Below are 12,635 nucleotides of genomic sequence, written 5' to 3'. Positions count from 1 at the left end.
ACTTTTGAATTGGACATTTCTATGTAGAGTAATAATTCCCTCATAGCAAGAAAATGAAGGTGTCATAGCTTTGAAGCATGCAGAGAGGAGCAAATAGATCCATAAAAGCTTTTCCAGTAGTTTAGAAATTGCAACAATCCAGCATCAATAGGCTGAATTACTCGGTATCAGCAGTATAGCATAATGTTAGCATAATGATGATAGCATAATGTTATTGCAAAGTACACACACCACAGCTTGCTTCCTCAAAGGGCTTGGTTATGTGGTGTGATTGCATAAGGAAATTGCACAAATGTTCCACAGACTTTTACAAAGCGATGCAGATAGTTCAGGGCAGTGCGCTTGGTCTGGTAGTTTTGGGTATTGTTGGTGATATTTTGTACTTCGACCTTAAGCAAACCACAAAATGCATGAAATTGTCTGTAAAGACGTTGGGTACATCTGGGTAGTCACAGTTCCCACCGTTGTTGAAAGACACAACACCAACTGCCATCCCATTGCACACCAGAGGACCACCAGAATCACCCTGTTGGGAAGAAGTATCATAATTTGTTTGCTCATCATTTAATTAAAGATGTTTGTACCGTTTTAAGACTAGAAACCAGTTGCCATTTTCTTTTAGAGGACAGAAAACATACCTGGCAGAATCCTTTGTCTGTGCCATATCCACCTGCACAGATAATATTGTGAGGAAACTTGACACCGGGAAGCCATTTGTCCTTACAGACTTTCAGTTTAATGATCGACACATTCACCTGTCTCAGCTCATCAACAATTTGACCACCAGTCCTTGTGAAACCCCATCCTGCTACACTGCACATTTTGATTCCTTTTTAGGTTCATATGATGACTTGGAAGCTTTATGGGCTTAATTGGTTTTTTGCCCAGGTGAGCTTTCCTAGACAGCTGCACACACATGAAATAAGAAAGTGAAGGAGAAACACTGACAGCATTTTATTTTATAACATTGCATTTTCCTCCATCAGACTTCAAGTTATCAAATAATTATAATATATAACTGTATAATATTACATACAGTATATCCCATGGAAATAACACTTTATTTTATTTATTGAACCTCATGGATTTTTACATATGTTGAATGTAAAGAATTTGACTGTAAATGTGCATGATATTACCTGAGACTATTTGGTTGAGTGAATACTTACTTTGAGGAGCATGATGTCATTCCCAGATAGGATATCCACATAATCTGGATGCTTGTATTTTGTTACATTGTATCTCATTGTGTCATTAACAACCTTCCTGAGATTGTTGGTGCTAAGAACAACACTCATAGGATACCTGCATGAATAATGATTGAGAGATTGACAGAATAGTCAGTTTTCTTTAAATTATATTTAATCAAAGATTGCTTGAAGAGTAAAGGTCACTCACGGGCTATTGTACTCTTACCATTTTGTCTGAGACATGTCAGAACATGGAAAAGCAGAAACTTGTGCAGACCATGCATCATGTCGGCAGGAAACTCAACCTGTCATCTGGGGGGTTTCAAGAAGACTTTTTTTATATAGCAATTTGCTGTGTGGGCAGTTCTATGGTTTTCATATTTATACTTCACCTTTACTTCTTTAGCCACATCCTCCCTCTGTCAGTGCAACTTGAACTGTCCTGTATCGCTGAGTAGAGATTCAGTACTGCCATTGTTACAGGCAATAGCAACTGCTTGGGAGTTTAGCACAATCAGTTACATTAATCCATTCTCCCTCTACTATTATAATCTGTCTAGCATACTCACATACGCTCTAGCCTCACAGGGTACCTTAGGGTGCATAACATTCCTGTTACGTTTAGTTTTCTGAAAGCTTGAATTTGTCATGTAAGAAGTAGCCTTCATCAGAGCCAGAGTCGGACTAAAGAGTTTTATAGTTTCTAACTTTCACAAGAAACTACTAGTATCTTAATTTTGTGAATAGCACGTAGCCACATCAAATGATCTTTAGTTGGTTAAGCTTTATACGCGACAATCACAACAATGTTCTTTGCTGTTGATCTACATGAAAGCCACAGTTTTCAGTTGTAGGTGTGAGTATCAATGTTCTTGGTTATGAAACCAGTCTGATAGAGGTTTAATGAATGTTTCCTGTGATAAAGAACCTTTGCATTTGTGTCCTTGTTTCACAAGGAATATCATTTTATGCATTTATGCAAACATACCCATCTGCCCAAAAACACATATTGTACTTTACATGCACCTAAGCTCACAGATACACAAACCCTGGCAGTTGTGTCAGTACTGTGTGGCACACAAAAGCACACACATGCGCTTTTGCCTCATAGTGTGTCTTAAACAATATATAAAGTCCCTTCCTGTTATGTATTATTAGGTTTTTTATCTTAAACACAAACTTTGTTCACTGGAAAACTCGACTTTTGTTGAAATGAAACCATAAGCACTTGTTGGATTTGTGTTGGACTCAGTGCAGCCTTTCAGGCGCAGGCTCTGATGTCAGAATCTGTGCATCTCATGTAGTGATAGAAAAATCAGAAAAGAAAGCAGGGTCTGTATGGATTGAGGCTTTCCAGTGCTTTCTGTCTCCTTCTAGTCTGTGTCACCAGATTCATCAAAAAATGCTGCAGTGCCTCCATCACGTAAAAAAATAACTACAGTGTACTTCCTTAAACTTACTCTGATAGGCTTTATGAATGTTTTCCTTGATAAAGAATCTTTGCATTTATGTCTACTCAGGAAAGATGTCACAAATTGAATTGAGATTTTATTTTGCATTTAGGTTAAGGAGCAAAAACTGACTAAGTGAGTTAGAAAAAGCAATACATCCACAATACAATCAAATTTAATACATCCACAAACATAATTTGTAATTATTATACAATTTAGTTAGGAAAATTGCATAAATGTTCCACAGACTTTTACAAAGCGAGGCAGATAGTTCAGGGCAGTGTGCTTGGTCTGGTAGTTTTGGGTTTTGTTGGTGATATTTTGTACTTCGACCTTAAGCAAACCACAAAATGCATGAAATTAAGTTTTACAGGACAAATTGTTTTTGTAGCTTCTTTTTTGTCTCATTTTGAAGCCAGGAAGTTAGGCTGACAGTAACCACACAGTAACGGTCTTTCTCTCAGTGACAGATATAGCAGATTATATATCACACAAGCACATTTGTACAACCTATTTTTTGCACTTTATTTACTGACATATTGCTTGTGTCATAGTCTTTAAAAAAAAGTCAAACAAAATAGTGATCCAGTCTTTGTCATGCATTTCATACAGACTTATCTTGCACAAATCTATTCTCCTTTCTGCACTTTTCATTCAATTTACCTTTCCTTTTCATTTTGCATTTTATTCTCTTGATTCAGTTCATGTTGGACCCTTTTGGTTTACCTTCTCTCACAGGTTTGTGGATACTTCATAACCACATCAGATGATCTTTAGTTGGTTAAGCTGTTTACACGATGAACACAGATACAGCAATGTTCTTTGGTGTGGATCTACGTGACACAACCGACAAAAACACTGTGTGAAAAATAAACCACAGGAACCACAGTTTCCAGCTGCAGATGTGAGCATCGATGTTCTCACAGTCAGCGTGATGAAGCTGAAAATGATGTATTTAGATTTAAACTGTTGATCATTACTTCACAGCTAGCAGTCTAAAGGAGCATTGTTATATGAGTTTTAATTCAGAATTTCAGGAAATCTTAAAGTGTCATAAAAATATATCTTTTTGAATTTTGATTCTGTTAGTTTTATGCAAACATTCTGTATAAAAACACTTGTCAGATTTGTGTTGGACTCAGTTTTACGCGCAGGCTGTGAGGTCTGAATCTGTGAACTTCATGCAGCAATGGAAAAGTCAGAACAGAAAGCGAGAAAGAGATTCATTAGAAAAAGCTGCAGTGTGTTCATCCTGTTCAAAAAAACTTATACTGATAGGTTTTGTGAATGTTTTCTTGGATAAAGAACCTTTGCAGTTGTGTCTACTAATGAAAGAAGTCACAATTTGAATTGAGATTTTATTTTGCATTTAGATCAAAAAGCAAAATTGACAAAGTGAGTTAGCAGCCACAATACAATCAAATTTAATACATCCACAATTCAAAACATTGTTACATTCAAGAATTGTTTTTCTTGAGAAACACATTGATCCAGGGAATAAATTTTGATATGTCTGTATAGATGTTTGGTACATCTGGGTAGTCACAGTTCCCACCGTTGTTGAAAGACACAACACCAACTGCTATCCCATTGCACACCAGAGGACCACCAGAATCACCCTGTTGGGAAGAAGTATCATAATTTATTTGCTCATCATTTAATTAAAGATGTTTGTACCATTTTAAGACTAGAAACCAGTTGCCATTTTCTTTTAGAGGACAGAAAACATACCTGGCAGAATCCTTTGTCTGTGCCATATCCACCTGCACAGATAATATTGTGAGGAAACTTGACACCGGGAAGCCATTTGTCCTTACAGACTTTCAGTTTAATGATCGACACATTCACCTCTCTCAGCTCATCAACAATTTGACCACCAGTCCTTGTGAAACCCCATCCTGCTACACTGCACTTTTTGATTCCTTTTAGGTTCATATGATGACTTGGAAGCTTTATGGGCTTAATTGGTTTTTTGCCCAGGTGAGCTTTCCTAGACAGCTACACACACATGAAATAAGAAAGTGAAGGAGAAACACTGACAGCATTTTATTTTATAACATTGCATTTTCCTCCATCAGACTTCAAGTTATCAAATAATTATAATATATAACTGTATAATATTACATACAGTATATCCCATGTAAATAACACTTTATTTTATTTATTGAACCTCATGGATTTTTACATATGTTGAATGTAAAGAATTTGACTGTAAATGTGCATGATATTACCTGAGACTATTTGGTTGAGTGAATACTTACTTTGAGGAGCATAATGTCATTCCCAGATAGGATATCCACATAATCTGGATGCTTGTATTTCATTACATTGTATCTCATTGTGTCATCAACAACCTTCCTGAGATTGTTGGTGCCGAGAACAACACTCATAGGATGCCTGCATGAATAATGATTGAGAGATTGGCAGAATAGTCAGTTTTCTTTAAATCACATTTAATCGAAGATTGAAGAGTAAAGGTCACTCACGGGCTATCACAGTGTGCTGCAGTGACTACAAAGTCTTCACTGATGAGGAATCCTCCACACTTATGACTTCTGTTAACTTGCACTGAGGCCATATACAGCAGTGACTTCTTGGCCTTTTTCCCATTTATGATTTCACTGCCAAGTCCTGAAAAATAAGAAAATGAAAATGAGTCAATGTCCCATTTGAAGACTACAGAATAATAATCAGACTTGATAATCTTACCATTTTGTCTGAGACATGTCAGAACATGGAAAAGCAGAAACTTGTGCAGACCATGCATCATGTCGGCAGGAAACTCAACCTGTCATCTGGGGGGTTTCAAGAAGACTTTTTTTATATAGCAATTTGCTGTGTGGGCAGTTCTATGGTTTTCATATTTATACTTCACCTTTACTTCTTTAGCCACATCCTCCCTCTGTCAGTGCAACTTGAACTGTCCTGTATCGCTGAGTAGAGATTCAGTACTGCCATTGTTACAGGCAATAGCAACTGCTTGGGAGTTTAGCACAATCAGTTACATTAATCCATTCTCCCTCTACTATTATAATCTGTCTAGCATACTCACATACGCTCTAGCCTCACAGGGTACCTTAGGGTGCATAACATTCCTGTTACGTTTAGTTTTCTGAAAGCTTGAATTTGTCATGTAAGAAGTAGCCTTCATCAGAGCCAGAGTCGGACTAAAGAGTTTTATAGTTTCTAACTTTCACAAGAAACTACTAGTATCTTAATTTTGTGAATAGCACGTAGCCACATCAAATGATCTTTAGTTGGTTAAGCTTTATACGCGACAATCACAACAATGTTCTTTGCTGTTGATCTACATGAAAGCCACAGTTTTCAGTTGTAGGTGTGAGTATCAATGTTCTCGGTTATGAAACCAGTCTGATAGAGGTTTAATGAATGTTTCCTGTGATAAAGAACCTTTGCGTTTGTGTCTACTAATGTAAGATGTCACAATTTGAATTGAGGTTTTATATTTTTCGTTTAGTTTAAGGAACAAAAACTGACAAAGTGAGTTAGACAAAGCAATACATCCACAGTACAATCAAAATTAATACATCAACAAACATAATTTGTAAGATTGTTAAATTCAGCCATTCTTTTTATTGAAGGAAAACAGGATTCATTTTTCTACAGGAAACATTTTTTTATTTTATTTCATTTTATTTCCTGTAGAAAAATGAAGGAAAAAAACTTGAAGGAAACAAACTTTATTCACTGGAAAACTTGACTTTTGTTGAAATGTCGTGGTAGATTAATTGAATTCATCAGCCACATTTATTCAGTGTCTGCTGCAACATACAATTCTGACTACATTATGTATTTTTAGTATGAAATTTCCTCTGTGTTTCCCTGGACAGTGTTTCTGCTGAGTGCTGAGCTGGCAGGATAGTAATGTAAAGAGGGAATTTTGCACCAAAACACTAATTTTGGAAGATACCCTTCACTTGACCTGATTAAATCATACTGCTGAAGCCTCATAAAAGTTTTGGCAACATTTGAATACCACCTAATAGCTCAGCTCCTTTGTTACTTTGGCTAGTACCTCATGATATCCAGCAGAGTGGGACAGAGTTCAACACAAGTGTTTTAATGTTGCTCTGATTTTTGACCATTAGAGGGTGCAGCTTGTCCATAAATGCAAATCTAATGTAAAGTCAGGAATTGAGCTGTAATGAATATTCCTAACAGCAGTTGTCTGTCTTCTGCAGTACGCTACATTAAAACCTTCAATTTAAGCAAAACAATAAGCGTGTCGTCCTGCTAATACAAGGGGATATGACTTACAGTTTGTGATGTTGAGGTTAAACCTTTAATAACTGGAAAAAGATGAATACTGTACGTGAATATGCTACTATAGCATAAAGTATGAGCTAAGGGTGCTCAGAAGTTACCTATATAAATACACACATGGGGTTGTTACACACAAGATTTTTTTTAACGCACTTTCACCATCACGTGTTTCGGTAGTGGAGTATTATTGTGTTGTGATCCATGAATGACCTTCATATAATGTACTAAAGTGTCGAGCCAGGAGAGATTTGTTATTGGCCCTTTTGGCCAGCAGAGCAAACTCAAAGCTTGTCTAGACTCAACAGTCTCACTTTAATGCTTTTGGTCTATGTGTCACTGTTACTGTTTCACAATCTGTCTACATATACATTAATGGTACAGAATAAAATAAACATTATGTAGGGGTTGTTTTTTATTTCATAGTTGCCATGATTTGAGTGGAGTTTGTTCCACTACAAACTCAGTTGGAGTGGATGAAGCATCCATTTAGTTCTCTTCTCTACTACGACATGATGACAGACTTTGACTGGGGAAACTGACACATGCTCGTCATGCTTGATGATGCTGATGCTTGTATGCTGATACAACCCACAGGTTTTAATCCAATAAAAACCTTCTCACCTGCTTTATTTCAAACCTCCTTACAGGAGAAAGAAAACAGATTTTGACATTGTACATGAAAAAAAAAGCTTTTTAGGAAGAACATCCACCTGTTAATCTTTGTACTGAAAGAAACTGCAGTGCTGAAGAAATTTCACCATGCATGCAGTGACAAAACACAGAGTGTCTGGCTTCACTGGCATGAAGAATTACTTCACACACAGCAGGGCTTGAGGGGCAGGGTGGATAGGCTTTGCTCAAACTTTGCATGAAGCGGCACTGACTTTGGTCTTTTCCAGTCACTAACAGCCAAAGACAACCTCATGATGTTGACTGGGATGTTGGCCAACATGTGGCTGGGCTGTCTCAGCCAGCCAAACTATATAGAAAGAGATGGTCTGTGCCCCTTTAGGCTGCCACCACCTTTTCAGTGATCTGCTTCTTATGGTCTTAGATATTTTATAGTCTTTATTCTTTGATTGCTTTTATACATTTTGATTATATTTCTATATTTTGACAGTCCATTCCCAGGAGTGGTGCAACCTTTGTACTCTCATGCAACCTACCAAGTCCGACACAACATTGGTAACAGTGGTGTAGTGTGGCTAGCTAGCCTGATTGATATTTGTTATAGTATGTCTCTACAGGGCATACCCAAGTCTGCTCTCCATCCTGTAATGTCTTACAATCCTTAGGGTTAGGGTTAGGGTTAACCACACTTGCAAGAGTTCGTGCCTTTGGCCCATCCAATATAGCATTTACCTTCACATATATGTATTTTCCACATTAGAACCACAGGAATCAACTTGAAAATCAGTGAAGTCGTCCTTTAAAGACCCTTTACACTGTGCGATTTTGGGCTGTCTGAGATGGAAGTTTAAAATCGGAAGAGAAAAATCTTGGGTCTTTGGATTGATTGTCTTAGACAAAATTTGGGCAGTATCAGAAATTTAAGACCAAATTCTCACAATGTAACTGCTGCTACATCCCATGTCTAAAAACAAACCAATCAGAATATGACAGGAAATGACAGAATACCAGTCGGTGTGACATTTTGTAAGTGCTGTTTTTTAAAATAAATTTTAGGGGGAATACAGACTCATTCTTCTTAATACACCCATGGCCCACAAAAAAAACAAAACGATGGAGGTGAAACAAAAAATAAGTCCTGTGCCTTTGCTGCATTTCCAAAAACATACAGTATGTGTGGAGCAGATGGATGATTTTCTGTTTACATTGTAGCAATTCACCATACGTTCAGTGTACAATCTGACATGATGTCATGTAGTCTGACATAAATTGTAACCAAGATTTTATCATAAGCATCTCGTACAGTGTGACATGCAAACTTACATGCAATGCACTTTTACTCTTGGCATGAAAACAAACAAGCATATTTCTATTTCTGTTCCTTTAAATAACCTTCTTTTAGACTGAATTTCATTTTGGAACCAGAATCTGAAAAAAGATTTACTATGTCAGCACACATCCACACATTATAAATATGACATCATCTGTTCTGTGTCCCTCCCTTTAAAATTTAAACCCAGTGGGTAATTCTTATTTTCTTCCTCAGTGCATCTTGCTGACGTAATAGTATTTCCTGTTTATCCACCCATATTAGATCACAGTTGTTTGCTTCCCTTCTTCTTCTTCTCTCATCCATTCACATTCACACAATCATCTTTCCATCCATCTCTTCACCTTGTCCCCCAGTGTCTGGCACGACTGCAGGCATCCAGAGAATGCCTGACATGGGGTTTGGCTGGTCGGCACCACATACCTGCGGCGTGGCATGGCAGGGCTTTAGGGGAAATGTGGCGCATGTGCCACTCAGCAGCTCTGTCTAATGTCCAGTAAGTGCCTTCAGACATGAACACTAATCCACTCAGTGATGAGAAGGCCTCAGTATGATGGCTCTGCAGCAGGCTGCCAAGACTGTCCAAGCACACTCTCGGGTTCAGACAGAGCACAACGAGGACAAACTCTGTGCTTCAAAGGGAATCATTGCAGCTTTAATGAAATTGTGTTTTTTTCTTTGCAGGTATTTGACTGTGATGAATCAATTTGTTCATGTTTTCCCTCTTCTTTATGAAAGGTTTATTTTCAAAAGGAAACACAAGACAGTTAACCCTGTCTCTTCTTTTTCTTTGTGTGCATGTGCTGTGTGGGTTCACACACACACACACACACATATGAAATAGTGGACATGTGAAAAGACAGCATGCGAAAAAGAGAGCTTTGGAGCTGTTGGAAAGAAGAGCAAGGATAATAGTTTTTCCTTGCATCCTTGCATAAGCTAGACTAAATATGTTAGAGACCTATCTCTTCCTTGCACAGGCACAGATCAAAGTCATACCAGTATTCTCATTTTACAACCTTCTCATTCAGTCAGCAAACAAGAGCATGCTCGAAATCACAATGTTCCCTTAACCTTTTTACCCAAATGTCCCCCTTAAATTCCTCCTAAAATGGCTTTAAATTTATAAAAATAATTTTACACTTTTCAGTTGTTTTAGCAACTGTGCCATTATATCAGATGTAGAGATCTGGATATTTTGTGCATCACTGTATGCATGTCTTCCTTTTATTATACAGCATAACATATTTGGTATCTCTAAATTTAGAGAATTTAAAATTTAAAAGTTTTAAAAGTTTTCACAAAGCTACATTTTATAATTTACATTTTAATGATGGATCCACCTGTGTATCCGGGTAGAAGAAGATTTGAAACTCAAAATCCAAATTTGAAAGTATACACGCACATAAAGAGAAAATTGAAATACCTATATGGTAACATGATGCACAGTTTCTGTATTCTCATAAATTTGATAATAAACATAGTGTATACCTAATAAGCATACACACACATGCTCACATGCTCACAAACTCACATGCACACTCATCCGTTGTCCACTCTTTAGTCCATCTATTCAGCATTATAACTTGGGCTGTTTTTGTAACAAAACAAGGCCTAATCCTAAATTCAGGGAGTTGTGAATGTGCCTCAACAAATGGCAGACAAATGAGAAGGATTAGCGAGGGCCTGTGAAAGAGTGAAAGGTTTGCCATTGATCTACGGTGGTCCTGTTCTCTTTCAGGGCCACTCGGTTTGAAAACCCCACTGAGTAAGAGCATACAGGGCCACTCCAGAGCCCCCTAGGCCACCGAGAGACACACAACAGCCACAATTAGTCTCAGGAGCTGTAATGGCAATTCAATAAGCGCTTTAAAATTGTGCCTTAGTCCGTCTGCCACCCCACAACCCCTCCCATCCCTCCCATTTTCGTCTACATACATAAGATTGGTATTATGAGTGGTGAGGGGCTCTTTTTTTTCTTTCCCACCCACCACAGTTCTTTTCAATCACTGTGAGAGAAAATGACCACACAGGGTTTCAAAGGTTCCAGAGGCTATGGTTTGTTGTCGCTGAAACAGCATGACTTGTGCCCCTGTAGATTTTGGCTAAGGCCCTCAAAATGGGCTTCTATTATTACTTTTTTTGTCACTCAGCTGCAAATTAATTTTGAAGAATTCAAAGTAACCTTCTCTATAAACACCATTTTTATTGGGTTGTGCATGACGCATTCATTCTAGTTTTCATGGACGTGTGGATGTGGAGAAATGTACTGTACTTGAATTTTTTAAGTTTGCAGATGTTTCCATCAAATTCAGATTGCGCCTTTGCCAAAACATAAAGACATGACCCGCTGTACAACCTACCAGGTGCTACCTATCCGGACACTCATCACACCCAACATCACTGTCCTCCGCTCACAGCGATTTGATCAAACACAGTTCAAACACCTGTGTTTCTGACATCAACACATCATTGCAGAAGAGGAGTTGAGGATGTCTTCTGGATGGCTGTCATTTCCATTCTCCAGTGCTCTCTTTGGGACATTCCACGTTGATTTTGCACAGTGTTTAGGTTTTTCCTTTTGCTTCATGATCAAAGGCCAAAGCTTTTGATCAGGACTTCCAAAGGATCCCTCTTGTTTTGCTGGCGAGCGCACTGACAGGACAGTGGTGGAGCAATGATAATTACAGCTCCCATTTGGTGTCCCTGGAACTGGCACCAACAGCCAGTCGCACCCTCAGGCCAAGAAGAAGGGAGAGATTCTTGGACAGTTAAAAGAGGAGAGGAGAGGTAGAGGAGAAGAGATGGAGGACACTGACAAAGAGGCGAGTCAATCGAGAGAACAGGCAGAAAATGGGATTACTTTGGTGTGCATGTTTTAGTGTGTCTGTGCCAGCTGAGGATTGGATCATACGATCATATGTTCAGAGACACCTGTAAAACTGGAACTTACTTCATCTTGCACTATTATACAGTATTTCCTTTACAACAAGAGAGCAAAAATAGCTGAAATTTATATCATATTAATTCTGTTTGCTCTACAAAAATACTGATAAAACTTTAATGACTATATTTTACAGTTCAAATAAAACCAGAACAAAAGAGTACAAGAAGTCTTTGCTTTTCAAAATGTAACACCCCCTCAAGGGTGCACAGCTGAATACAAATACATTTGCATGGCAACAGTAAGGCCAGACCCCCCATACTGATATTTGTGTGCCGCACCCAGACCTTTGGAGTTGAACTACAGTGTGACTTCACGCCATTCTGACCAGACATGTACCCCGTCACAGTAATCTCACATTATGACAGGCTGAAAGGTTGGCCTTTATTCACCCCAAACAGCCACTATTCATCCTCGACTCTCCTTTCTGTTCCCTGAAAAGACTGAGTGGCCTCCTGTGCCACTGGAGGGCTTGTCTGTGTGTAAATGACCTTGATGCTCCCTTGCATAGTTCATAACCGCAGACCTTTCATCAGACACGGGGAGGTCCTCCACATCAACGCCTCTCCCGCTGTGAGTTTTGTCATGATTATGATGAGGAGGGGGATTGTGTCAGAGAGCTCAGATGGAGATGTTACCAACACTTAACAATCAGTGCCACGCACAAGACAAGAGCTGAATGCCATTATCATGTTTCACAATTTTACAGCAAAATGAAAAAAAAAAAAACATTGACTTGCCAACATGAGGGATTGAGCCATGACTCGATGATTTATCCACATTTTTATTGAAGTTTACCAAACTCA

General features: G+C 38.3%; 1 protein-coding gene and 1 pseudogene across 1 annotated transcript; both read right to left on the bottom strand.

The window, feature by feature from the left end:
- Nucleotides 1-328: 328 nt before the first annotated feature.
- Nucleotides 329-1,618, bottom strand: LOC121900520 (annotated as a pseudogene).
- A 2,480-nt stretch (nucleotides 1,619-4,098) lies between these two features.
- Nucleotides 4,099-5,552, bottom strand: LOC121900519 (mast cell protease 1A-like). Its single transcript, XM_042416934.1, has 6 exons — nucleotides 5,517-5,552; nucleotides 5,351-5,436; nucleotides 5,128-5,272; nucleotides 4,903-5,038; nucleotides 4,373-4,639; nucleotides 4,099-4,260 (listed from the first exon to the last, which is right to left on the bottom strand). The coding sequence occupies exons 2-6, from the start codon at nucleotides 5,409-5,411 to the stop codon at nucleotides 4,099-4,101; spliced, it is 771 nt and encodes a 256-aa protein (XP_042272868.1). The 5' UTR covers nucleotides 5,412-5,436; nucleotides 5,517-5,552.
- Nucleotides 5,553-12,635: the final 7,083 nt, after the last annotated feature.

The sequence above is a fragment of the Thunnus maccoyii genome, chromosome 7 (genome assembly GCF_910596095.1).
Source record: "Thunnus maccoyii chromosome 7, fThuMac1.1, whole genome shotgun sequence".
NCBI classification, from domain to species: domain Eukaryota; kingdom Metazoa; phylum Chordata; class Actinopteri; order Scombriformes; family Scombridae; genus Thunnus; species Thunnus maccoyii.
Note: the sequence above shows the minus strand (reverse complement) of the source record. Positions and strands in the feature narration are given on the sequence as shown.